The 26,602-nt window shown below is 47.9% G+C and overlaps 12 protein-coding genes across 12 annotated transcripts; 7 read left to right on the top strand and 5 right to left on the bottom strand.

The window, feature by feature from the left end:
* Positions 1-779: 779 nt before the first annotated feature.
* On the top strand, positions 780-2,390 carry N7510_001626 (arylsulfotransferase family protein; the record flags this gene model as incomplete). Its single annotated transcript, XM_056973553.1, has 1 exon — positions 780-2,390. One exon carries the CDS (start codon positions 780-782, stop codon positions 2,388-2,390), a length of 1,611 nt encoding a protein of 536 aa, XP_056838670.1.
* Positions 2,391-2,635: 245 nt separating this feature from the next.
* Positions 2,636-4,337, top strand: N7510_001625 (uncharacterized protein; the record flags this gene model as incomplete). The annotated part of the gene is made up of 2 exons (XM_056973552.1): positions 2,636-2,667; positions 3,002-4,337. The coding sequence occupies 2 exons, from the start codon at positions 2,636-2,638 to the stop codon at positions 4,335-4,337; spliced, it is 1,368 nt and encodes a 455-aa protein (XP_056838669.1).
* A 925-nt stretch (positions 4,338-5,262) lies between these two features.
* N7510_001624 (alkene reductase) lies at positions 5,263-6,396 on the bottom strand (the record flags this gene model as incomplete). The annotated part of the gene is made up of 1 exon (XM_056973551.1): positions 5,263-6,396. One exon carries the CDS (start codon positions 6,394-6,396, stop codon positions 5,263-5,265), a length of 1,134 nt encoding a protein of 377 aa, XP_056838668.1.
* Positions 6,397-9,568: 3,172 nt separating this feature from the next.
* N7510_001623 (transferase family protein) lies at positions 9,569-11,167 on the top strand (the record flags this gene model as incomplete). The annotated part of the gene is made up of 1 exon (XM_056973550.1): positions 9,569-11,167. One exon carries the CDS (start codon positions 9,569-9,571, stop codon positions 11,165-11,167), a length of 1,599 nt encoding a protein of 532 aa, XP_056838667.1.
* Positions 11,168-11,800: 633 nt separating this feature from the next.
* On the top strand, positions 11,801-13,879 carry N7510_001622 (fungal specific transcription factor domain-containing protein; the record flags this gene model as incomplete). The annotated part of the gene is made up of 5 exons (XM_056973549.1): positions 11,801-11,821; positions 11,889-12,769; positions 12,820-12,897; positions 12,949-13,195; positions 13,271-13,879. The coding sequence occupies 5 exons, from the start codon at positions 11,801-11,803 to the stop codon at positions 13,877-13,879; spliced, it is 1,836 nt and encodes a 611-aa protein (XP_056838666.1).
* A 79-nt stretch (positions 13,880-13,958) lies between these two features.
* N7510_001621 (uncharacterized protein) lies at positions 13,959-14,972 on the bottom strand (the record flags this gene model as incomplete). Its single annotated transcript, XM_056973548.1, has 1 exon — positions 13,959-14,972. One exon carries the CDS (start codon positions 14,970-14,972, stop codon positions 13,959-13,961), a length of 1,014 nt encoding a protein of 337 aa, XP_056838665.1.
* A 69-nt stretch (positions 14,973-15,041) lies between these two features.
* Positions 15,042-15,996, bottom strand: N7510_001620 (uncharacterized protein; the record flags this gene model as incomplete). Its single annotated transcript, XM_056973547.1, has 2 exons — positions 15,042-15,908; positions 15,970-15,996. The coding sequence occupies 2 exons, from the start codon at positions 15,994-15,996 to the stop codon at positions 15,042-15,044; spliced, it is 894 nt and encodes a 297-aa protein (XP_056838664.1).
* Positions 15,997-16,793: 797 nt separating this feature from the next.
* On the top strand, positions 16,794-18,782 carry N7510_001619 (uncharacterized protein; the record flags this gene model as incomplete). The annotated part of the gene is made up of 7 exons (XM_056973546.1): positions 16,794-17,261; positions 17,321-17,369; positions 17,425-17,589; positions 17,662-18,059; positions 18,105-18,193; positions 18,246-18,418; positions 18,484-18,782. 7 exons carry the CDS (start codon positions 16,794-16,796, stop codon positions 18,780-18,782), a joined length of 1,641 nt encoding a protein of 546 aa, XP_056838663.1.
* Positions 18,783-19,519: 737 nt separating this feature from the next.
* N7510_001618 (cytochrome P450) lies at positions 19,520-21,350 on the top strand (the record flags this gene model as incomplete). The annotated part of the gene is made up of 4 exons (XM_056973545.1): positions 19,520-19,748; positions 19,795-20,227; positions 20,291-20,672; positions 20,736-21,350. The coding sequence occupies 4 exons, from the start codon at positions 19,520-19,522 to the stop codon at positions 21,348-21,350; spliced, it is 1,659 nt and encodes a 552-aa protein (XP_056838662.1).
* A 282-nt stretch (positions 21,351-21,632) lies between these two features.
* On the bottom strand, positions 21,633-23,045 carry N7510_001617 (uncharacterized protein; the record flags this gene model as incomplete). The annotated part of the gene is made up of 1 exon (XM_056973544.1): positions 21,633-23,045. The coding sequence occupies one exon, from the start codon at positions 23,043-23,045 to the stop codon at positions 21,633-21,635; it is 1,413 nt and encodes a 470-aa protein (XP_056838661.1).
* A 1,311-nt stretch (positions 23,046-24,356) lies between these two features.
* Positions 24,357-25,323, bottom strand: N7510_001616 (M50 family metallopeptidase; the record flags this gene model as incomplete). The annotated part of the gene is made up of 4 exons (XM_056973543.1): positions 24,357-24,566; positions 24,620-24,664; positions 24,729-25,091; positions 25,141-25,323. The coding sequence occupies 4 exons, from the start codon at positions 25,321-25,323 to the stop codon at positions 24,357-24,359; spliced, it is 801 nt and encodes a 266-aa protein (XP_056838660.1).
* Positions 25,324-25,940: 617 nt separating this feature from the next.
* On the top strand, positions 25,941-26,587 carry N7510_001615 (uncharacterized protein; the record flags this gene model as incomplete). The annotated part of the gene is made up of 2 exons (XM_056973542.1): positions 25,941-26,502; positions 26,568-26,587. The coding sequence occupies 2 exons, from the start codon at positions 25,941-25,943 to the stop codon at positions 26,585-26,587; spliced, it is 582 nt and encodes a 193-aa protein (XP_056838659.1).
* Between the last annotated feature and the right edge of the window lie 15 nt (positions 26,588-26,602).

Genomic DNA, 26,602 nt, shown 5'->3' with positions numbered 1-26,602 from the left:
TACCATGCTCTTTCTCAAACTAGCAGCTCTTGTTACAATTAGGCTTCCAACGAATTTGATGATAGACCTCTGCTGTAACGACATGGATCGTATAGCTAACTTTTCTAAGCAACGGGGGTTTTTGAGCAAGGCCATTTACTCTTGGCTGATAAAAAAACGCAAATTTAATTGCGAAGAAACGACAGATGTGTGGTTTCTTGAGCTCGGGAAATCGGGATTTGGAGGTATACACCCTCCATTAACTACTGAGCCGTATAATGTAAAAATAATGTTGATCAGGAGTAGTTGGAATGTAGGGTTGGTGAGAAATCTCCACGGAGGGTGTATGTCTCCAACGTCCCGGGAAACAATAGATGACTCCTCGGCAGTTACGCGGCCCTTTCCGCTACCTTTCTCCGGTGATGAAATCAGCTCCGGGATGGCGACATTGTTAGCGTATCTCGCTTCTACCTCCCTCAAGCTTTCCGACCGCAAGCAAAAGCTCATTCCAGCGTTAAATGCGGGTTCGCTTCAGATCGATCTCCCGTCGAAAACAGCGCTAGGCTCATCAATCGGCCATTCAAAGTATGGCTCAATGTAATATAGATGAGCACGTCATTTACGCTATACTCGACAATGTGCCAAGCGCATATCCCTATGCCATAAGAGGAGGGAACATGATAAATAGCTGAACTCACCTAACAGAAAAGGAGCTACTTTGGGGGTAATTCTCATTCTTGCTCTTGACTATGCGTCTTTCGATTTGTGCCCTAGCCATTGGATGGCTTAATATGCCATCCATGTCCCATGCTCGAACCGTTAGCACAAGAAAAAGCGAATTTAACCTTTGTGCTGTGAACGGCCGGCAGATCGTCCATAATGATAGCAGTATCTGGCCTTGGCAAACTTATATGTCATCCAACATCACGCCGCCATACCTCCAGATCAATCGCAGCAGTGAAGAACTAGCACCTGGCCTGCTCTTCATTGGCCCGGAGAATGAGGGTGCTCAGGCTGGTGTCAAGGAGGTAGCTCCCTTCATCCTGACCGACGAGAGTGAGCTAGTGTGGGGTGGTCCGGAGGGCGACTCGTCCAACTTCCGGCAGCAGTTCTGGGGTGACAAATCTGTTATCACTTTCTGGGTTGGCACAGGAAAGGCTGCATATGGCGCTGATGTTGGCCGGGGCTGGGGCGAGGTGCAGATTTACGATGAAAGCTATCGGCAGATCAAATCGGTGTGCTTACAGCTAAATTTGACATTGCCGGAAGGAACAACAACTGACTGTGATGCCGATGTCCACGAGTCATTTATCACGGACGACAACACTATTCTGTTGACAGCATATAATGTCAGTCGAGCCGATCTGTCCTCGCTGGGAGGCCCAAGCGACGGGTGGGTATATGACTCGATTGCAGTCGAGGTTGACTTAGAAACTAATGAAGCGGTGTTCATCTGGAGTCCCCTCGCGCATCTATCTGTGGATGCGACCCATGTGCCGTATACCGGCTCCAACTCGTCTTCACCCTTTGACTGGTTTCATATGAACTCTATCCAGAAGTACGGAGATTACTATCTCATTAATTCGCGCCATCTGTGGCAAACATACCTGGTGAATCGCCAGGGGGACATTATATGGTATATCGATGGCCATGATGGCGGAGACTTTGGGGGTCTACCTAAAAATGGTCAATTTGTAAGGCATCTGAAATCCTATTGCCTTGGTACCTTATTTCTCACTCTTTCACAGTCATGGCAACATATGGCACGGATCCACAATATATCTTCCACTCAGGCCTTACTGAGCTACTTTGCCAATGATCTTGACACGGCTAATGGCACCGTCCCATCCAAAGGCCTGACCTTACGCTTGACACTCCCACCGAGTCCTGACCACCCGCCCGAGGTCATCACAGACTTCTGGGATCATGAAAACCCAGTCTCGTCGGCTGCTGAGGGGGCGTTCTTTCCGCTTACAAACGGAAATACTCTAATGGGATACGGCGACCAGCCGTATATCAAAGAATACGGACCTTCAGGCAAGCTGCTTTGGTCGGCGCAGTTTGCTGATTACAATCTCGGGCAGAGCTACCGGGCATACAAGCAGGAGTGGCATGCAACGCCAAGCACCCAGCCGAGTTTGGTGGTTACAAGTATCTCTGCGGAAGACGATCTGAGTGAGTGCGCCAGTTTATCATCCCCACTACGTGGGTATGTAAGTTGGAATGGGGCGACCGATGTCACTCTGTACGAGGTATATGCAGGGGCAGATATCAAGAGCCTTCGATCTCTAGGAAAGGTTGAGAGGAAAGGGTTTGAGACGAAATTCTCGTTACCTGTCGGATCGCATGTGGTTCAGGTGGCTGCAGTTACAGATGGTGAAGCCAAAAGGTCAGAGGTCATTTATGTATGAAATGGTTTCTGTAAAATCTGCAAGATATGCGTGGAGAGAAGACTGGTTCTCTTTGGTGATATGATTTATTGTCTTGAAAAAGCACCGCCAGTGTTTCTCTAGAAAACAATTATACCAAGCTCTCCTTGATCAAGTGAGACTTCAGACAAGATATAGTAACGTAGTAGTAATCTTGCGAATCATAAGCAGCCAACCACCAATTTAGGTAATTTTACACGATCCTATGCATGTACTATGTATGCATCATGCAGTCAACTACGCAGTGGTTTATTATTTGGTGGGATCTGCACTCGCTTAGAATAACAAGGAACTATTATGTATTTAGTTTAGATCTCCGTAGTCCTGCAGGATATTTAGTGTTTCTCGTGACCTCGCTAAAGCGACAATAAGAGGAAAACTTTTGATTTGGTGACGGATCCTGCTTGATTCTGCGGGGTAGTTAGCTCCCGGTCCCGCGCCTTGCTGAAGTATACCTCCGTAAATCCCGGGGGCTTCACAAACATAAAAGACCATGGAAAACCCCCCACGAGAAATTTCTCTCTAAGTCATATCAGACATCATGTGGAGAATTCTTCTGTCAGCTATTGCTGCCTTTTTTTCCTCTCTGCCAGGGGCAATGCTAGTATCCCTGTCCCTTCTAAGGATCCCTGGTATGACCAGCCAAATAATATCAGCGAATACTCTCCAGGAGAGGTGATCCGATCTCGCCAGGTATCTGCTCAACTGGAACCGTTCATATCATTCCCGGTGAACGTTTCCGTCAAGGCAGTCTATCAGTATCTATTCCGGACCACAGATAGTTTAGGCGATGCGGTGGGCTCCGCGGTTACTTTGATAGAGCCGTACAATTCAGATCCTTCCAAGCTGCTTGGATACCAGGCATTCTATGACTCCGCTTCGGTTGACTGCAGTCCATCCTATACCCTGCGTGCCAAAAACCAAGACTTGGGTTTCACACTGTCTGGTCTGAATGTCTCCGAAGACATTCCGTTCGTAAGTACCGTGCTAGTAATCCGTCAAAGGTTCCAGAGACTAATAGTTTACGAGATTGGCGCGGCCCTGAATCTGGGCTGGTGGGTGTTCACTACCGACTATGAAGGCCTCGAAGCAGAATTTACTGCTGGTCTTCAGTCCGGTCATGCCGTCTTAGACTCCGTCAGGGCAGTTCTTAACGAAGGGCCCCAAGTTGGACTGTCTGAAAACCCAGTCTACGCATTGTGGGGCTATTCAGGTGGTTCGCTGGCCTCTACATGGGCTGCCGAGCTCCAACCCGCATATGCACCTGAACTTAACTTTGCCGGAGTCGCTGTTGGCGGGCTGACGCCGAATATCAGCTCCGTTTTGCAGACCATCAACAATGGTTCGGACGCAGGGCTTGCCTTCTCTGGGATTGCTGGGCAGGCAAAGGCATACCCAAATCTCACTGAATGGCTTGATGTCAACCTAGTGCCCTCCAAATCAGCGTTCTTTTACGAGGTCGCTAGTGACTGTCTCTCGGCTGCAAGCTCGGCAGCATCAGGACAGGACCTATATACCTATTTCAAAGATGGTGAGGCATCTTTCTACCAGGACGTCCCCCAGTCCATCTTCAAATGGTCAGGACAAATGGGCGTCCATGGGACACCGACAGCACCGATGTTCTTTTACAAGGCAGTTGGTGATGAGATTAGCCCGGTTGCGGACACGGATGCCCTAGTAAAGAAATACTGTGCCGAGGGTGCCACTATCGAGTACCATCGAGATCTGGTCGGGGACCATGAGTCAGAGGCTATTTCGGGATCAGCAAGTGCCTTAGAATGGCTCGCTGAGCGATTGGATGGGCAAGAAGTTAGCAGCGGCTGCAGCACAGAGGATGTGGTTCTTTCCTCTTTGGACTTAGGGACGGTGGTGGTGTTAGGCGAAGAGCTATTTACCATTCTGGAAACCGTTCTAGGCGGGATGTTATAATGACCGTACAGACCACGCTTATCACCCTCTTCACTTTAATATCCAGATAGGTTGCCAACGTATCTAGTGTCTTCTCTCTGCTCAGCCTATGAAAAGCATATTTAGAGTAGTAGCCAGATAATTAAATAGGTCTGCTAAACTTCATTTTAACTAACTTTGCGATACGTCTTACGATTTTATTATACACCTGTTCGAGTAACTTCATCCTTGAAATATGGGTCAATACAAGTTCTTACCGCAGGAAGCTGCCGAGGCTTAGCCGAAAGATCATCACAAGCTTATGGTCCGAAATGGCGATCGTTCTTTTCCTAGTCTCGGATCCTTTTTAGCGTCCGACGACCGCTTGTCGATCCCTCACGGAAATATCGGAGTACCTGCGGTGACGAATAACTATTAACTAATATTACTATAAACGCCACGGGAGAGTCTATTTCCAGCTTTCTATCACCGTAGTGACTTTTGGAGGTGCTTCTTATTTCCAATCCTGGCTGCTGCTTGGGCACCTCACCGATTGAACGATTTCCGTACCGATGATTTGGATAACATCACTTCCCTGACAGCACAAGCGAATCCTAGCTGGTATAATGGAGCTATAGAATGCATGCAACCCTCTTCTAGTGATAATTATAACGCAGAACTGATTTCCCAAATAATGGCTGAAGGGATGTACTAGGAATAACATTTTCCCAATCGATTCCCCTAATGTTATTCCCATTTAAAGCTCGAAATTACTGTGTATAACAGAGATATTTTACTTGACCTGTCCTCCGGATGATGTATTCTATTTTACTTCAAGAATATGATAATACCTAGTTCAAATGACGAAATATAGAAGCTGGGTCTTCGTGAACCCAAAAATAACATTTGAAGAGAAAAACCGATGTATTTCTCCTCACATCGCTTATTGGAGAGATTTTAATTTCATTCAGTTCTCTCCATGGTTCCCATCCCGAAGAACCGAGCTTGCTTTCCAAGCATCACTGAAAGGATAGCTTGTATAACCATCCGGGCTTTTCACCTTATAAAAAGTCTCACGCTGGTATTTCGTCAAGGTGATGTTGTTGGCCAATTTGAATGGCAGGTCGGGGTTGGAAATAAAGTACCTTCCAAATGCGAACGCAACAGATTCATTCCGTAGGTATGAATCCAAAAATTGGCTCGCCTTCTTGAAAGAATAACCTCCAGCTAAGATGATCGGGCTAGAATTAGCCCAGATTTTGAGTGCGAAATCCAGACTCTCGTGCTCGCCCGCTTCTTTGTCTTCATTTCCAGATACTCTCGGCTCAATAAGGTGTAAATAAGCAAGATTGAAATCTTTGAGCCGGGTGATGAGGTCGGAGAATTGCGGAATTGGGTTTTTCATACGCATGCCTTGAAATTCACTGAATGGTGAGAGACGTACTGCAGTTCTGTGTGCTCCAATTACATCAACGACTGCCTTCACAATTTCGATGCAGAAACGCGAACGGTTTTCAATGCTGCCTCCCCACTTATCAGTCCGCTGATTGCAATTATCTTGGATAAATTGGTCAATCAAATATCCATTTGCAGCATGGAGTTCAACCCCATCAAAACCGGCTTCTATGGCATTTTTTGCTGCTTGAGCAAACGACAGAATGCACTCCCAGATTTCCTCGGTCGTCATTGGCCGAGGAGTAGGATGTTCGTTGCTGATTGGAATGTTGCTGCTGCTGACCATCTGCAATCCTGCCTTATCCAAAGCTTGTTGGCGGGCCGCTCTTCCTACATGCCACAACTGCATGAAAATAAACGAACCGTTCTTGTGCACCTCTTTTGTGATACGGCTCCATTCTCGAATTTGGGAATCAGTGTAGATCCCAGGTGCATTTTCATCCCTTCCGCGTGAGTTGACGGAAATAAAATTAGCTTCGGTGATGAGAAGCGTGCCTGGGACTCGTGATCTTTGAGTGTAGTAATCCACCATGATCTCTCCGGGGCAGTGGTCATCGTTCGCCCTCAGGCGAGTCATTGGCGCCATGACAACACGATGCTTTAATGAACACGGGCCAATTTGCACAGCGTCCATCAAACTTGGCATTTTTGTCGGGAATCGAAGGACTTTTCTGTGCGTTTCTATCGAGAGCTAGGATTTGAAGAGTCATTCAAATAGAACTCATTGATAAGCCTTTCGTGAAGCCTTTACTGTTCGACCACATCTGACTCACGGATTCGACTGCTGTAAGCAAGGATGGGTCAGATATTTGTCTATACGCAAGGCGACCAGTGTGGAGTGTGAACCCCGAAAGTATATGAAAAAGGGACGGCCGTCGAGATGTATCAGAAAGGCGAAAGATCTTCCGATCGGGAGCTCAGTCTCCGTCTGGTATCACCAGGTTCATACTACCATGGTAATGGATAGTACATATATCAAGTGGTTAGTTTCTTAATCTAGTGGACTTCAAGGGCGAAGCTTTCTTTATGACTAGTAATGAATCCAACATGGCCTATGATTCGCATGATTCCATTCTTCGGGGTATTGCTATTCTTGACATTGAGCACCATACTTGCATCCGTAAGCTCAGTTTAATTTGCAATAGTCACTGTCACCCCCCAGTCCACTAAGATTAGAAACCACAGGGCTAATATTTTTGGATCGTGTGACTGAAGGCTAACTCAGATCGGTGAACTTCAACAATGACGTCTGAGTGAGCGGAGGACTAGTCTCCGAACACAACGACCCCGCGTTCCCCACTCTACTACAAAGACATGTATAAACGCAGTAAGTAAGGCAATAATTAATAGATGGTTCCTCAAACGAGGGGTGATACTAGGATGAAACAACAGGCAAAGTGTCCATCTAGTCTGTTGAAATCTGATAAGAGCCGTGTAAATTTATATATCGGGATCCCTCACTATGTACTGATTGTAACCAATAATAAAACAGGTGGTTGTCTCACATCTGACTTTTGAATCCCTGATTTTTTGAACGGATGTCCTTTAATTCCGTCATGGCTAGAGGAAACCCATAAAGAACGGCTCCAGCTCTCAAAACCGAGCGCCCAACCACGCTCCCTTTACTTGGCATCACTGCCAAAGCAATCATCCTTTGCATATTATTTCCAGACCACAAATTACGATGCATTTACCAAGTGTAAGTTTAAAATCATTGCAAAGAGGTTACAGCTCAGTTAAGCAGGTAGAAACAGGGCTTTCTGGCAATATCACTGGTCGCTATGGCGAGCCCAGCGATGTCGTCTACTTTCAAATCTTTTGAATTCGAATATTACAAGCCAGATGCCTGTAATTCGGACACTTTATCCGCTCTTATCATAAGTAAAAGGCATCATTGTTACGACTTGGACACCCCTGCGAAGTCATTTCATATAAGTGGACCAAGCTTGTCGGAACAAATCCATAGTGGCTGTACTCTCTATGGTTATGCTGATACTGGATGTCAGGGTAGTATCAATGTTGAGATATCAGGTCCAAGTAACGCGGGGACGTGCTACACTGTGGGATCTAACATGGGTGCTCGAAACCCGGTCGGGAGCGTGATTTTGAGATGCTAGATGATGCTGGGTGATGGAATTCAGATGTATCTACTCTAGCTATGAATGAGTTTTATTTGACAAGACCATGATAAACCAATCCATTTCTTCAACTTCCACCTCATTGGAAGAGGAACAACGACAGCTTGCCATTTGTCACGATTGTGCTTAGCCATCCACTATTTTCTTCCTCCTACCCTATCTGATTTCCATCTTTATTATGTTAGCAAATCGATGCCTAGGAATCCATAACACGCCACGATGATTTCATTTGAACTGGCTCTTCTTGGAGCAGCCCCGCGATGATCCTGGGCCGACAAATGTAGTATGCCGTTTGACCTTTTTCTATTCGTAGATACAAAAGACCCTTGGAACAGCCCCCAACATTGAAGTTGTAGAGCTAGATCACCCTATAGCCTTGACGATCAGCTTTCTGTGAGTTTCCAGATGACCGGTCTATGTTAAGGTCAGTGCTCACACGATCTTATACAAGAACGTTTCTCAGGGATTGTATATTCCTCTACCAAAAGTTTAGGAATCATATTAGTACCTGCGACGGATCTGATAGAGAGATCAATCGGTGTGAATTCAGTAGTCGCTCCAAGCATTTTAAACAAGGATGTGATGTCGCAGCACCTGTCACCTTGGCACTCAGTTCCCTGTTTATCCCCTCTGTTGGGTGGCAATGTAGTTCACTGCATCTCATCGCTGCCTATCCTCCATTTGATCTCGATGGCCACGTTGTTTAATGCTCAGTGACCTTTTCAGCCTTGCCTGGGCTGGTAGCCCTTGGGCTGTCTATAAAGAATCGGGCGAGGATACTTCTTTTACCATGACTGACGATATGTCCCTTGGCAATTATATGGTCTATGTGAAGAGACCTTGAGATAAAAATTTCGACGTCGATATGTAAACTCATCTTGAAGAAGGATATAAAGTCTGCGACTAACCTCCTCCCTTCAAGACTCAGTTTTCACACACACACACGTCCTACCTACGACCGCCTTCAATTCTTAATGGTTATGTATACGGGTCACCTGATGTGTTCGTACAAGCTTTTTCTGTCGGAGTCTGGAATTCGCCTATGCACTAGTAAGTTTACTAGGTAGCATCATGTGACAATGATTGAAAACGGTGGTATTCAGGTCTAGCTATCATGTCCATAACTAAAGTAGAGAAGCAGGAAAACTCTACACAGTGAAATCTGGCCACATCGGGGCACATTTTCCCGATTGGGAAATTTGCAGATGGATAAGAGTCAGGACGCGGTAGCTAGATAAATTACCTGGGGGCCATTATACTACTCATTACTACTAGCAGCTTTTTCACTGGTGATTTTCACGCGGTTTCCCATGAGTCCATGGCTTCGCGGGTCGGCCTACGGCCTACGAACCATCCCCCGGTGTAAGGTGCGTGCTGCCGGTCCATACAGTCATAATTAGTAGAGATATTGGTCTATTGATAGTATGAATATCTATAGGCTTTTACTGTTTCTCGTTATTAGTTCTTAACTAAAGCAATGGAGTTATTCCCACTAAAGGCTGATTGCGGGGTCCGAAAGTGGCTTAGACATACCTGGCTCACAATTACTCACTTCTAGTCCCAGCCCCACTTGCACGACTAGAAAATAAAAACATGGCGAAGCGGAAATTTAAAATTTTTTTTTTACTGAATAGAACTGCAGAGCTGCAATTTCACAATCCGGCACGTCGCCATTACGCCATGACTATAGTTACGCGTGGGTACACAGAACGAGTTCATCCTCGCAGCCATATTCAGCAGTCGCAAGACGCCGGGAATACCGAGCTACTATCGCTACTGGATGCCACGTGTGTCAATTTCTCACCGACCAGCGCTGTGTGGTTTTTAGAGCCACCTAGCGACGGCCATTCTACGAATGCGGATTTGATCAAGCATCTTCGCGACGCATTACTATTTACGTTGGAAGCATATCCTCAATTTTGCGGTCATTTGAAAGCCGTGCCTTACAGTCCAGATGAAGGTGCATCGCATCGCCAACGCTATGGGAGACTGTGCATAAGCTATGGAAATTCTCGTGACCCAGGACTTGAATTGGTCGTTGCGGAGAGTACAGCGTCTCTCGAAGACCTTGTACCCGACAGTAAATGTGACGCCGCTTTGCAGGACATGCATCAGATCCCATGCGAAAGCTTCGTACCCCCTACGGCGCTAGAATCACCATTTATGCCAGATGAAAATGCCTCCAAACCAGCTGTCGCCATTCAATTAACAAGGCTCATATGTGGAGGCACAGTCGTGGCTATTAAGATGGTCCATGCACTCGGCGATGCGCACAGTATGGCGTATTTTGCAAAGGACTGGGCGCTAGTCAGCCAAGCCATGTCCAAGGATTCGCCTCTTCCGTCCCTCTCGCCAGTCTTCCAGCCATCTCTCCTCGACAAGCAGGCAGCAGGGGATATTGATAAAGCTGACCCAGATGATACGCTTCTGAGAAAAGCTATGGCTCTCCCTTTTCACCGCTACGACTGGTGGACACCTTCGGAATGTTGTCCTTGGCCCATCGAGGTACCAGAACCCTTCAAATCTCAGCCGCTCAAACCAGCTGGAAATCCAATGCCCTGGTGGCAATGGGATGTAGATGCCCCTGTCTCCCACTACGAGATCCACCTCAGCGCCGATCAGATCCAGCAGATATGGGAATCTGCGTCAGCCGATGGCTTATGTCGAATTAGTCACCACGATGCTGTTGTCGCGCATATCTGGTCCTCTGTCACTCGGGCGCGAAACCTGGAGCTCAACACAGATGATAATATTGTTTACTGTGATCTGGTGTATGGTGTGCGTGAGCGCATGTCACTTGGAGAAAGCTATATTGGCTCGCCTATCGTCATGATCAATGTGCCTATGAATGCTGCGGAGGTGTGCCAAACCGATCTGACACACCTGGCTACCGCAATCCGCTCGACGATCACAAAAGTTCAACCTGAAGATATCCAAAACCATCTTCACTCTGTTGCATATGAAGATGCCCCTCAGCGTCTCTGGCAAGCCTTTCTAGGCGAAAGGCATATCATGGTAACATCCTGGGTTCAAACCCCCGTGTATGCTGTGGATTTCGGATTCGGATTGACGCCACGATATGTCTCAGCCGTCATGGCGAGCATGGACGGGGTGATCCAATTGAAACAAGCACCTCCATCCATCAAGGAATGCAATCTTGAAACTTCTGGGAAGTCGAATCTTTGGTATCATGGTGGTGTTGACATTTCTATCAATTTGCGGTCTGACATTATGGAAAAACTGTTAGAAGACCCTCTTCTTTTCCCTCAAGAGGACTAGGACTTGACAAGAGTTATTATTAGCGACGCAGTAATATGAACAAATATGCCTATAACTTTGTGACCTGAGTTCATGGTGTGAGCAAAACAGATTCCCATTACAGAAATGTGTGTCTTTCAAGGGGGCAGCCCGTCTCGTTAACTAGCAATTATATGATGACCATGCGCGGTCGTGCGGACTGGTCACGTGATTCCATGAGGACTGTGCTCCAACATTTTGCCGAATAGCAGGTCAGTCGCTCGTCATTCATGTTCTCCTGCCATTTTCACAGTTAACGGAAACTTACCATCTCATGGTGCTCACATGGGCCGCTAGACGAGCCCTTGGACAAAGCTGAGGCAAACAAAGAATAAATCTCTCGCATTTCCGAAGGTTGGATTTTTTTACCGGGCGATTTTCCACCCCAGCCTATTCTCAGCCAATAGAAAGCATTGCAGGCTTATTGAAAATGCAACGTCTTCCCCCTAACAGAAGACGAAACAAAGTACCGCCAGAGCAGAGAAAAAGGGTCTCTAAAGCGTATGAAACTTATCTTCAAGACCTTGTTCTGATCCTTGTTTAATCTCTTTGACATAGATGCAATAACTGCAACATCCGGCGCATCAAATGTACAGGTGACAATCCGTGCAAGGGATGCCAATCAACACGGCGATCGTGTGTCTATCCGTCTGCCTCAGAAGAGAAGATCACAATATCCCGAGCAACTTATCAAGACCTTCAGGCGAACGAAAGCTTTCTGCAGGCATGCCTCGGTATCGCGGTGCCATCCGCCGAGGAGCGCTTGGGGCTCATGAAACGTGTCCGTGAGACTCACGAGCGTGGGTCAGCCCAGGCGGGTGGCTGTGAGCCGGAGGCACAATTTAAATTGCCAAACCTGCAGGAAATGGTTGACGGTGGTCGCTTTTTGGCCGACCCAGATGGCCAACGACGATTCATCGGTAACGCCTCGGGTGCTGCATTCTTGGATCAACTTCGGGAGTTTGCAAGCACTGTCCTCCCACTAGTCTGCAGAGGGGATAACAGCCTCCGCCCATCGCAAATTCAAGATTCGTTTTCCAATCTCCTCGGCCGATACCAGACTCATGACTCTCGACCTTTGCAACTTCCATTGGTGGACCCATATTACCTTCCGCCTGTCGAAGAGGCGGAGAGACTTTTATCCACCTTGTCCCTTCCTACGTCGGGAGCGAGTAACGCAAGCTTTTTTTACTGGGGCCCATTACCTGATATCATGAGACAGGTCTATTCTGGCGATACGTTGAAAGATATCTATGCTCATTCCATCCAACTCGCGACACTCAACGCCGCCATGGCCCTTGCCACTCAGCAGTCGCCAACTTTACCTTCAGAACTACAGACAGGAGAGTCTTACTTTGCGCGGGCCTATATTTTGCTAGGAAGGCCACTAGACACGGCGACTCGAACTCATGTCCCTTGTCTCTCCATGATAGGATATTACCTCTTAGGTGCGAACAGGCGGGACGCGGCTTACTCTTATATCCGGCTCGCTGGTCACATTGCTGTCACCTATGGCTACTATCAGAGCTGGATGACGAGCGAAGCAGAAAAACGAGAGTTTTGGACAGTCTACGTATTGGAAAGGTGATTATTTAATATCGTCCGTCAACATGCGCTAAGTAAATATTATCCAGATTCGTGAGCTGTTTATTAGGGCGCCCACCAATGATTCTGGATGGAAATATTAGTGTCGACCTACCAACCGATACACCGTGCGTTATAATTCCAGAAACAGTTATTGAACCATGCTAACCCAGCAATAGGGACTTACCAAATCCCGAGGGGCTTAGACTCCATGTGAAGCTTGCTAAAATTATCGGATGTGCGGTGGAGAAGATCTACGGATATGGTGGTCGCGGATCTAAGAACCCTGGCTTGGCGCATATATATCATTTCCTGGACGAGTTGGATAATTGGCGCTCCGAAGTCCCTCCTTCTTTCGATATAGATGGCTGCTTGATGTCAGAAGCGGCCCGGGACATCACGTCTCTACATATGGCATACAACCAGGTATTTACCTTTTGAAGAGACTAGTTTGCGCGTCTTGTATCCCTTACTGACCATTATTAACTTTTCTCTATGTAGGCAAGGATTCTTGTCACACGCCAAATCCTTTTTTCTGCCGTTCGGCAAAACGTGGCTAGAAGTTTTGTCCCCAGTTTGGCTAAATTTCAGCCCGCGGACCAACATCTTGTGAAGATTTGCAGAACCGCGGCCTACGAAAATGTACAGCTGCTTCATCGTCTTTTTGAGACTGTTAACAGCGGGGACTCAACTTTGGGAATCATTGATTATCACAACGCTTTCAATGCTGCAATTATACTTGAGCTTGATCATCTACGCAGACCCGCAAACTCACCATATGAGAATACGGAACAACTTGGACGTATTCTGAACATTCTTCATGGTGCGGGGCAGAATGGAAATGAATTCGCCCGAGACTGCTCCACCGTACTCGCAGACCTCCGCCAGCTGGGTGGAAAGCTGACACAGGAAATGTCCCGCCAAAATCAAACGACCACTTTGCCACTGAAAACCCAGACCGTCCAGGGATCTGGTAATCTGCCTCCTGGTATATTTGACGTACCCGATGTGCCGCCCATGAGTCCTGCACCGATAGACTCGCACCCCGAGTTCAACCTGGAAAGTGTACTTGAAGAGTTCACGAATTGGTTAGAAGCGGGCCCGTTTTGATCATATTGTCCATTCAAATAAACATGTCCTGTATCAGCCAAAAAGACTGTTCATATGGCAATAAAAATAAAATAACAAACTATGGTAAAACATTGCCGGCGCGATCTTGAAGCAGAGCTGATCCGATCATGCACCCCGGCCAGCTGAACCAAGCCTTACTTGTACATTCGCCCGTTTGTTTGTCGACTGCTTCTGAAAACAGACCGTCAAAGAAACAAGTGCTCTTAATTCTTCTCCATGCTTCGGCTTGCGCAGCGGCATTATCTTGCATCTCTGCAAAAACAAGCTCCTGGAAATATCCCAGAGGCCAAGGCCCTCGAGTATGGACACTGCCAAGTCCACCGAAAGGCCCGTCACCATAGAAACCACCCTCATTTGCTGAAGATAAAGCAAAATACAGGGTTTGGGCCCAGGTATCTTCTAGTTCTTGAGAAACGCAAAATCCCCACTCTTTCGCAAATAATGTAGGGATATCGTTGGCATCATGGTAAAATGTGTGTTTTCCACATCCATCGGTGAGATACGCGAACATCGTCGTTTCGGTCGTGGGATTTAAAGCAACAAAATTCTTCACTGTGGTGGTATAGGCCTCACTGGCCAGGTTGCTGAGCCGTGATGCCTGAAGCCGGTCGGTGTCTCCCAAATTGTTTAAAAGCTTGGCCAAACGGCTGAATGTGTACCACACCAGAACATGACTAGAGAAGTGATATGGGAACTCGACAGGATCGTCTCCAGGCGTCTCGTCCGTTGGAAATAGCCCCGACTGTGGGTCTCGTCTCTCAGAGAGGACTTCAACAATATCGGAAATAGTTGACTCTTGAAGCACCTCTCGCGCGAAGTCTTCCAAACCAGGAATAAAATCCAAAGCGTCACATAGCTCTATCAGTGGGTAACATTGCTGGTCAAGCTGGAAAATTGGGCCGTCTTTGGGTACGCCCGTTGCTAGGTACGAACGGTGCCAAAAGCGCTGGGGGCGTTGAGCATCACGGAACACCCAGTTCAAATGACCTTTGACACTTCTGGAGATTTTTTCTTGGTACTCTTCAGCAGTTGAGGGATCGACGATACGCCCGATGTGTCGAAAGGCATCCATAAGGAAGCGTACTTGCCAGCTGATAGAGGTTAGTTTCGTCAAGTTACTCTCGGGGAGGGGCGGTTTGTACTAATTATCCCTGTTCCATCCCAGTGGAAGAGCCACATGGTCTGTGATGACACAAGTGCTGGTCTCGGATATTGGGACAACACAGTTGCCCAACACGTATTCCAAATTACCATGGATGATACTTAGTGCCGCAGGGTCCTGCAGCTTCCAAGTAGGTGTGCGAATCGTATTCTTCCCAGTCCGAATCTCGGGCGAACTGAAGGGATTATCGGTCCGGAGAAGAATTGACAATGTCAGCGTAACTGGAACGCCTCGCAAAACTTTGATGAAAGTAGTCGCCTTGGACTCGATACATTGACGACGAAAAACTTGATTTGAGTCATCGAAATCCAAGCCCAGATGTTCCACACAGTCAGTGCTGAAGTGTCCTTCGACGGTTGCCCCTAAATTCGGGTTACAAACCGTGAATCTACTGCCATCTTTCGCTATTTGGAATAGGTTGAGTGATTCTGGGATTGGGATTGGCCCTCCCTCCGTCAGTTGACCGTAAGAAGCACGGTTGAGACTCATTCCCAAATCAAAATGGACTGGAACGGTGACGGGTGTGGCCTCCGTAGTTGAGAGTATCGTAGTTTGGGTAACTCTTCCATCATCCGCTCGTGAAATGGTTCTGCGAACGTGGACTCCTTCTCGTGTATTGTAAGATAACTCAAGTCCTCGCCGACTTTTTGTGATCACTGTCGCATTCTCAGATTCTCCAAGAATTTGTAATCCAAATCCAGGTTTGTTTTCTTTGACTTGGTTCAAGAGTCTGGTTCGGTATAATCGGACATAGGCTGGATCGTAGAAGCGGTCCCCGTCAAACTGCTCGAGGGCGGATAGCAGAACAATGCCGTGCTCCGAATGGTAGACACCCAATTGCAGGAACTACACTCTCGGGTGAAACATTAGATATCTATACGGATGCTGACATTGCAGGAATTCTCACCGTTCCAAGCTGATCAAGCGACATCATGGTGCCGTTTAGCCCCCAGTCAATCGTTTTAAGCCTCTCGTCTGATCGAATCGGTGTGGTAGGCGTCATGCTGGCCATTTTTGCGTCCTGCTTGAGTGGTCTGCGGCTACAAGTTCAGTCCAACAGGCTCAGGTGGCAATGACTTCGGCAATTCATCAACGATATGTGAACAGGGTCGCAGATATTTATCTCGCGGGTCAGAGGTTTCGGGTCTACCATGACTTTCCCAGCAGACTTTGGCCGGTCTAGGGACAATATGGGCAATAATGGGTCGCCCCACTGTAAGCCCCGAAATGAGGTTCTACTGTTCCCTTCTCGCCTAAATGGTTCAATCCCCTGTATGGCTGGGTGCAGCACCCAGGGACTCACCCCGGGTACTGTACCCGTCCTTCTCTCCCTACCTGGGGAATAATCTTTCCCGTGATCTTATGTTCAGTGACTCGCCCCACCCATTTCGCGGGTGGATCCTCAGAGGCCGAATAAATGCTCAGAGATTTACTGGATCTATCCTCTCTGTGGCTGGGTACTGTACCCAGGTGGATCCCAGATTTTTTTTGCAGGGTACTGTACCCGAGACTCCATGTGCCGGAAAAATCTGGGGAAGACGTCCTTGAGATTGACAATACCGGCGATGAAGCCGAATGCGAGGGCCCTCCACCTTTTGACCAAGGCCCAACCGCGGAAGAGCCCGGGGAGGGGGGCAAGATATAAAGTGACAAGCCCCAGATAATATCTCACCCCCTGTTCCCCATACTTTACTGCACTTCAAGTGACAGAATTTATCTTTGCAACCAATCATGGATCCATCCACTGGACCGAAATCAACTTCCGCTACTCACGACGAAGACATGGGATTCAAAGAAAACGGTCATCTGCCTGCAATGAGGGATGACCTCCCAGAAGGGTACTTTCCCCAGACAGAGGAGGAGAAACAGCTCAACCGTTCCCTCAACCGAAAGTTGGATATGGTTTTACTACCGGCTCTTTCATTTTTGTACATGTTCAATGGACTGGATCGAGGCAATATTGGAAATGCTCAAACACAAGGTAAGGGAGTCCTTCCAGACGTTTCAGCACGCTCCTCTTCTTTACCACGCTCTGCTAAGAAGAAATTCGTTCTAGGATTTGCACAAGATATTGGAACAACCGACAACGATGTCAACAATGCTGTATCTTTATTTTACGTTACATTCGTGATTTTCCAGCCCATCTCTTCGGCCTGTGGGAGGCTCGTTGGGCCTACGTACTGGATGCCTTTCCTCATGGTCAGTTCAACACAATTCTTATTTCCCGTTAAGGCTACCACTGATTTTACTCATTTTAGTCCACATGGGGAATTTTGACTTTGTGTAATGCTTTTATTCATGGCCGAAGTAAGACATAGAGCGGTGATGCGGACGACGACGCTGTTTGCTGATCGATCACTAGGCCAACTCATTGCTCTTCGGCTCCTAATCGGGCTGTTCGAAGCCGGGTTTTACCCAACCGTCCTGTTTTATCTGTCAACCTTTTATACACGATTCGATCTAGCCACCCGGATCGGCGTCTTCTATGGCCAGTACGCTATTGCCGGTGCTTTCTCTGGTGCTATCGGTATGTCTGAGGATTTAATAACTCTATTTTCTCATCGTACTTTCAAATAGTGAAAACTGACATTTTTTTTAGCATATGGTATCTTTCAGCTGAAGGGCGCTTTGCACGACTGGCAATATCTTTTCATCATCGAGGGTTCCTTGACCGTTTTCGTGGCGCTACTAGCCTTCCTTCTGCTTCCTAAGGAGCCTGGGTCCGCCTGGTTTCTTAGTGCCGCTGAAAGAGAGTATGCTGTGCAAAGAATTCGCATTGACAATGAGAGATATGTCCTGAAGGAATACGGAGCGACCAACACCGGTGAAGTGTCGCAGAGACTGACCAAGCGGGACATTATCGAAACCGCTAAGGACTGGAAGCTTTGGTCAGTCTTGATCTGCAATATCTGTGCCAGTGTGCCCAGTCAAGCTTTTAGTGTTTTCCTCCCAGTCGTTGTGCAAGGTATGGGTTACCGCTCTAACCAAGCCAATCTGGTAAGCAATTTCTTTCCCATATCAAATTTACTGCTTTCTTCTTAGTCTTCATGCTTACCACCTCAGATGTCCGTTCCGCCGTTCGTGTGTGGCGCTGTGGGCTTGTATGTTGTTGCTTTTAGCTCCGACCATTTGTGAGTTCTTTCTATCTTGCCAACCATGCCACACTCCTAACAAGGACTTCAGCAAGGAAAGAGGTTACCACACTATCTCTGGACTTATGGTCTGTCTAATTGGCTTGATCATGGTTATCACTATTGAGCAGGATAAGGGTCGTTATGCGGCACTTTGCATCCTTCTTCTCGGCAGCTATATCACCCCGTCTTTGACTATGGCCTGGCTTAGCGGCAATACTCCTGGTAAGTACATAATTCAAGATCGCTTAACGTTTTGACTTCTCTTTTTTTTCCTAATATGTCTCTAGCCCCTGGAAAGCGATCATTGGTAATTGGCGTCAACGGATTCGGAAACCTTGCTGGCGTTATCGGATCCCAGCTCTTTCGCTCTCAATATGGCCCGACATATCTTGTTCCATTGCACGCTACCCTCGGATTTATAGCATTCTCTTTGGTCGGATATACTGCCTATCGCTTTACGCTCCACGCTGTCAATAAGTACAGAATCCGAAAGATGTCGACGTGGTCGGAGCTGGATATCGAGAATGAGCGAGATAACGAAGTTCGGCTGGGAGACAAGAAATACACTTTCATATATAGTCTGTAGAATACAGTTTGCATGTTGTCTTGGAAATTCAAACACCTTGTTTTTACTTTTTCGTTCTCAATATGATTGTACTAGCAGCATTTGTATCAACTGATTGGTAGTATGCCCGAGCGCTGCTATTCAGTTCCCTCATAGATGCAAAGACTTTGCCAATTGCCGTGTTTTGAAACCTACACTATTAGAATTACTATTTTAGGTTCTCGCTCTCCCGCTGAACTGCAAAGCCTGTGATGCTGGAGCATGGTCTCTTAAGCTTGGTATCGAGACGCGCGGTCACCATACGCCAGGGTAAGCAACGGTCATGAGTTTGTGAGCACTAGAGGCGTATGGTTATTCGCAGATACAAAAGTTTTGGAGGCTCTAGAATATTATTGAGTCACATTGGATCGACCAAACGGGATCTAATTTATATCCGGTGTACATTGCAGCTGCCTAGTCTTATGTAACAGCTCCAGTCAAGGCACAGTTTGGATGGCTTCCCCGCACTCTTTCCGCGGTAAAACCTTCCATACTACTAAGGATTCATGTGAGACTCGTAGGATAAACCAAAGCTGCGTGGAATGAAAACAAAAGGCAAGCAACGAGGACCGAGGTTTCACCTGCTAGTCTGGAGCACTAAAGGCCTGTGATTCCCAACAACCTACGTACTGGTCAGTACATATAGAAATCCGAGCCTTTTAAAATAACCTAAGTATTTGGGTACTGTTTCAAGAAATAACAGAAAGGTGTCGCATAATATGTCTCTTTCAAAAGAACATTTAGTTTCTCTGATTCCTATAACAGTTGCCGAGACTTTTGTGGTGATGGTTTCACATCTAACCACAGAACGGCCTACCACGATATTTCTCTACGCCTTAATTATCAACCTATGTCTAATGCTGATATGGGATATCTTTATATGGCCTTTCTTCTTCAACCCATTGAGATATCTCCCAACAGTCCATGTACTGGCACCACTGTCACTTTGTTTTCTCATTATCCGTGTGTCTAACTGATTATTAGGGTCCCCTAGTTGGAGCCTCCGTCTTCTTGCGTCACCCCCGTGGTGTGGTTACTCTACCATGGCTTCAGAATATTCCCAACGAAGGAATCATCCATTTTCGGGAGGCCTTAAATTATAGCTTTCTACTTGTCACAAATCAACAGGCTCTTATGGATGTTCTACACACACGCAGTTACGATTTTGTGAAGCCTTTGGGTGCACGTCAATTTCTGGCTCGGGGTCTGGGCTATGGGCTCATTTTATCTGAGGGTGATGCTCATCGTATGCAACGCAAAGCTCTCACTCCCGCGTTTACCATCAAAAACATTCGCGCAATGTACCCTCTTATGTGGGAAAAGACGCTGGTTTTCCTCCAAAAGCTGGATGGTGAAATCCGACTTTATCCCGCTTCGAAAACAGACGGTTGTGAAGCCGGTTATGTCGAGATGATAGACTGGGCAAGGTACTACATTACTGCTTTAGCAATTTTTGGCAGTATGTAAGCTAATTGATACTCTACTTCCAGCCGCCTGACCTTGGATATCATTGGGCCCGCTGCTATTGGACGAGACTTCCAGTCCATGGAGAACGATGATGAGCCAGTCTCAAAAAACTTTTCAGCCATTTTGAAACCTTCGGCTGATTTGCTAATCCTTTTTGGGGCATCGCTGCTCTTTCCACAATGGCTGGTGAGACTGATCCCATGCAAGGCTAATATTGTTCTTCCTGGCAAGGTGGCTCATCTGCGGCGTCTGTTTCATACAATCCTTGAGGAAAAGAGAGCTCATCTGTTAACAAACAAGTCCACCGCATCCATTGAAGGAGACATCTTGGGCACCATGATGCGGGGCGGGGAATTCAGTGATAGTGAGCTGGTTGACCAGATGCTTACTTTTCTGGCTGCTGGGGTAGGTCGATATCTAAAAATCTGTTTTATGTGATTATTATGATACTAAAAAGGTGGAAAATAGCATGAAACGACCGCTGGCGCACTCACTTGGTGTTGTTATCACCTCAGTTTGCGCCCAGATATCCAAGAAAAGCTCCGGAATGAGATATGGGACACTATTTCTGAAAGGGATGCTCCGGTATCATGGCAGGATTTGGAATCCATGCCCTATCTCAACGGCGTATGTCAGGAAGTGCTTCGGCTTTATCCCACTGTTCCAATGACAGGGCGAGAGGCTATTCGCCAGACTAGTATCGCCGGCCATATAGTACCCAAGGGTACTACAATTGCTCTGTGTCCCCAAACCATAAACCGAAGTCCTAGCTTTTGGGGGGAGACGGCCGAACAATTTTTACCTGAGCGCTGGATCGATACCGATCAAACCGGTAATCAAACGCCCAATAAGCATGGTGGAGCCAGTACGAACTTTGCTCAAATTACGTTTCTTCACGGGCCCAGAGCATGTATTGGGAAAGATTTTGCCAAAGCCGAATTTCGTTGCGCTGTGGCTGGACTTTTTGGACAATATTCAATGGAGCTGCGCGACCCAGCCGAGAAGATCACGTTCGGAGGGACCCTGACATCGCAGCCTATTCAGGGGATGCATCTAAAGTTGACAAGACTGCACAGATGGTAGAAAAATCCCATCACTTCTTGCTTGCATAAACTTTTAGGACTAGAAAATAGCCTCCTTTACTGAGTCTGCCGCTGCTGTGCTATAATGGAGATTTTAAGGTTTTTATAGAGCATACTTTGAATAAATTGAGAACCAAGTGTACGGATCAATGGGGTTTCAAAAAAAACGGATTTGCTTTATAAAGAGGAGAGTAAGGTTTATTAACATGGTTAGAGCCCTTGCACGTTGGGTTTCTTTATAGCAAACGAGTAGCTGCTGTGCCAAGCTAACAATCCAACTCTCTCAAATACCATTCTTGAGAACGTTCAGGTTCTGGATGATATTTTCGTCATTTTTTCCAGCGATTGCAAGTGCATTGATAAGCTCGACGAGAATAGGTTCCAGTTCCACACCGAGAGCAATCGGGTTCAGTGTATTGTCAAGCTCGGTGTTACGATGACAGCCGCTGGTTGCTTCCCCTGCGAAAGCTGCCTCCACAAACTTAACGGCATCCGGTAGGGCAATGATTTCAGTCGTAGCATGACCACCATTGCCATATGTAGTGAAATTAACACTAGCACCGTAGCTACACCATGAGTCCACTAGAGTTGAAGCATCGGCGTAGGGAATGATCTCATCTTGAGTGGCATGATAAATGAACACCGGCGCCGTTGGCGTTTGGCTCTTATTTAAACCCATGATATTTTGGGTCAGGACCGAGGCAACTGTGGGTTGTTGGATGAGACCAGCCCCCAAAGTCTGGATAGAGGTCGATAGCAGCGACATCTCAGCAAAGTTCAACAAATCGGGGACAGCGCAGTTTGATTGGGCGAACTCGTACTTGGACTTGCCCAAGGGAGTCAGGACGCTATTGATAAGGGAGCTGAGTTCAGCGCCATATGCACTAGGTTTGGCGAGTCCGGCAACAGCAGCGGGTAGAAAGCCACTGAAGGCCGTATCGTCGATGTAAAGCATGGTGGCCGTAAGATTCGCTGGAGTGCCACCGTGAACCCATCCCTTGATATCGAGGTCGGGCGCATACGAGGGCTGCAGGGAAGCTGCCCAGCCTGTGGCAATGGCACCGCCTGAATAACCAGTTCCAATAATCATAGGATTGGCGCTAAGGCCCAGTGTTTCTTTAAAGTTGGTCACGGCGCGCATGCCATCGAGGACACCCATTCCCTCTAGATGACCGGGAGAGAAAGCTGCATCCGGCCCTTCGTAATCCGGAGACGCGACAATGTAGCCTAAGAGCAGATAGGCTTCCATGATAAACATTTCAACACTTGATATGAGATCAGTCTGCACAGCGCCAAGCTGGTAGTTGTAACTGGGATTGCAAATCGTTGCCGAGCTATCGTAGGCCGTGTGAAACGAAATAAAGCGATCTGTTTTGGGGAAGAGTGGCTTGAAGATCGTGGTTACAGTGGCGATCGCGGAGCCATTAATGGCCGTTGTCCTATACAGCAGTTGATGCGCTTCCACAGGGTCTGGAATTAGCCCGAAAAATGAGGCGATAATACTGCGTTCACGCAAGATTGTCCCAGGTGCCGTGTTCTCAAAACCTGCAGGTGGCTGATAAAATGGATCTGTACTCGGATCCTGTGCAGTGCTGCGCGCTACAGGCAATGCTGCCGAGTAGGCCCACGGACTCGCAAATATTGATGCCATGGATACCATGGCAAGGAGGCGGAATGATGTCACAAGGGCAACCATCATGGGCAGACTCAATGGTTTGATTGATGTTCAAAGATCGAAATGGACTGGCAGTTCAACTTCAAATTCCAGGGAAAGCCATGGGTTATAGGAACTACATATCATTGTCCATGTGCTACAGGTTAGAGAGTGAATGTGATTACAAGCCAAAACCGAGGCATCTTATTGATGTTGGGCTTTGTCGATCAGCCAGCCCCCTTTCCCTTTCCTATAGCTTTAAACTAGATTTTAGTCACATCAGATTGTATCTTTGGAGGCTCAGGTTTGTGAATGAATGACTGAAAATTCGGCCCTCAAAGACTCAAAACCAGGCACATCTTGAAAGGAGCAGATAAAAATGTCCCTCTGGATCTGCGCATTCAGAAAGCTCTATGATCACGGGCGGCAGGTTTTCTCGCATGCTCGGTTCTGTAACTAAGCATGTTCGGCTGTAAGCACTCCCGGGCAGCATACCCCGCAAAAATGGCGCGCGCTCAAGGTGGCAGTGATCGGCAAATATTATGCCATCCCAAGCGAGGCTACGTAATGTCCGCTCGTGGCCATCGAGCCTCCAGTCTGTAGAAAATAGTGACAAGAGGAGTATGCAGAAGAAGCTCGGTAGATATGCAGTGAGCTCGTCTCAATGTCGGATGAGTTCCCCACAGGGACTAAAAATGGGTTGGCGGGCTGAGCAAGAAATGAAATCCCCGCATGGCGTATTAGCAGCCTCAGGCCCCAAGGTCTCAAAATCCTGCGTATTGTGCGTATTCGGTCTCGGCCGCGACATGAGCATCGGCGTACGATGCAGAACCCTGTGGCATCTGACACGAGCATTATTGAGCTCGGTCGTTTTCGCTTTTGTGGGACATCAATTTCGGATTGTAGAACAGAACGAGACATATATCGGGATGGTTGTGGTTCCATCCAAGCGAGTGCAATGCTTTGCAAATCTAGGCGTACCATATAAAATTTACAAAACGAGGAACTCGGTTGCAATAAGTTGCAAAAGTATCCCGCCAGCCCCCTGCACATTAATTGTTGTAGGTTACCATACCTCTTGGTCAGCATAAAAACCTGTGCCCTCAGCACGACCACCTCGGTTGCATTCCCCAAGCACATGCGACATGGAATCGCGAGTCGGAATTCAGCAAGATGTCACCCGCGCAGCCAGGCGCAAGAGACGTGGACATATGCATCTTGATCTACTGGGGCTGGACTGGATGATAGGATTGGAGCCCCCTTTCATATTTGGACGCCGAAAACAAAACGCTCTGCGTGAGGCAGAAGATACATATCTTCGTGAAAATAGCATAACAACCACCATTTAGGAGGTCAACGAGTGGGAATAAAGTGCTTCGAATCCGTCTCTTGCTGACTGAATGACTCGGGAAAAGCTGCGATCCCACCAATGATGCCCAGGGCCATGACCACCAGCGAGATGAGGGACCAGGTCACACCCCAGCACTGCGATGAGCCTCCATATTTACGGGCGAAAACACTGGCATCGGATGTGTTCACCTTTCGAAGGATCAGATCGTCACACTGTTCTCAGGTTAGCAGCGGAAGACGGAATCATGCAGTGGAGCGATGCTTACAATATCCCACACACTGTAGAGGCCAGACATGACGCCAATGAAAAGCTATTGAACAAAATCAGCGCATCCACTAGAGCGGAGACGAGCATCACAAAAATCAGAAGCTTACCACGACCCATCTCAAGGCCTCCCCATGGGCAATGAACCAGCATGCCACCAACAACCCGACTGCCAGGATAATGGTCACGATGGTCAACCAGTCCTTGCGAGCCCACCAAAGTGTCAGAAGAAAGCAGACCCCAAGTACGATGCTCGCAATTTTGCTGGCGACGATATCAAAACCTGCAAAGATCAAGAGAGCGCCGATGATGGAAGAGCCCAAGTATCCCGCAGGGAGCGTCACGGCGCTGAGCCCGCCCTGCATATGGGTGACGCCTCCCTCATGCGGATCGAGTGAGATTGATTTAACCTTTCCGCCTGTACAGCATGCAGTGATGGCGTGCCCGAATTCATGAAATGCGATGACCAGCATCTGTAAAACAGATTAGCAGAAACATCACCGGCGAGAAGGGGGATCCAACCTTGAAGGGCCATAGTGTGTAGCGCACATATGGCAGGTTCCATAGGAGCGCGATGGCCACTACATAGACCGCCATTACTCCAAGTGTGATCGCCTGTGTGTGGTTGACTGTAAGGCTGCGCTGGGCCAGATGGGGCGCCCCTTCCTCGGCTCTTTGCGCCAACGAGACATACGACGGAGGCATGGTAGTGACTCGCGCGATGTGTGAAGGAATAAAATTGCAGCAGCAAGAGATGTGATTTTTCACGGGTTTTATGTCTGGAGAAAGCGGTAGATGGTGGTTCTTGGTTGTTGTCGCTGTCCACGTAGGGAGGGACGCGCATGCCACCCTGTGGTGTGGCGAGTGTCGTGGCAGGGCGGCTATTTATAGGAAGGTGGAACTATGTTCTACAGCACACGTACATGGGTTGTTATTGGCAGACATGCCAAATATGTAATGATAACATTCCCATTAGAACCATGCATTGTTAGAGTCAATATTTCAATGTACATACCGCCCCCAAGTCGATTATTGTTTATTTACCCGCGTCCGACAATTCCCCTGAATTTGGCCCGAGCGCGACCGTCTTTTTCTCCGGCCCCCCACCAGAGTCGCATCTAGCCTGCGGAGTTAAGCGCAATTTGGATGGAACGGACCCCCACACCATAAAAGCTTGCGGGGAGATTTAGTAGTGACCCAATAATTGCAAGGCCGGGTCGGAAGGATTTTGAAATTATTAACTATGTCATCTAGTATTTAATGCGTCGACTAATCCTGCGTCCGCACATCTTCTCCCCTCCCCATTGCAGGCAGCCGCAAACATGGTTGCTCTAGAGCCGCTTCTTCTTTCAGGGCTGGCAGTCCCTCTGTCGGCCCAGGCAACGAGCCGCTCTGGACACGGCTACCACGCAAATGCCGGGGTTCTCCAATATGTCGACCCTCTCATTGGCACTGCGGGCCCGGATCCCAATACCAATGGTGGCATGATACCCTCTGTCTGCCCGCCATTTGGCATGACTCGCTGGACACCGCAGACGCGGGAGAATTTTATCTCACAGGCACCCTACGCGTATGGCGACCAGCTGATGCACGGTTTCCAGGCCACCCATCAGCCGGCAATTTGGATGGGCGAGGCAGGCCAGGTTGTGTTGACACCGGGGATGGGCACAGTGCAACCGTTGTTTCAGAATCGCGGATTGGCATTCAGCAAAGAGAACGAGCGGAGCACCGCATATGTGTATGAGGTCCTTCTCAATGGCACGCAGCTGCTAAATCGGGACTGGAACTCCACGGCTGAGGCTGTGGGAGATGGCCCGGATGCCGGTGGCGGACAGGCGGTGCCAGAGGTTGTGGAGGAGGGCGCAAACGGAAGAACTCGCAAGCGTCGGACTTTGCCGTCCGATGAATCTCACGATCGTACAATCCAGGTCGGTAATCCCACCAAGCAGAACCCCCCGAGCATTTCTGACCCAGGCTCTAGGTT

Source organism: Penicillium lagena (genome assembly GCF_028827675.1).
Source record: "Penicillium lagena strain IBT 129212 chromosome Unknown utg000001l_segment0_segment0, whole genome shotgun sequence".
NCBI lineage: Eukaryota > Fungi > Ascomycota > Eurotiomycetes > Eurotiales > Aspergillaceae > Penicillium > Penicillium lagena.
Note: the sequence above shows the minus strand (reverse complement) of the source record. Positions and strands in the feature narration are given on the sequence as shown.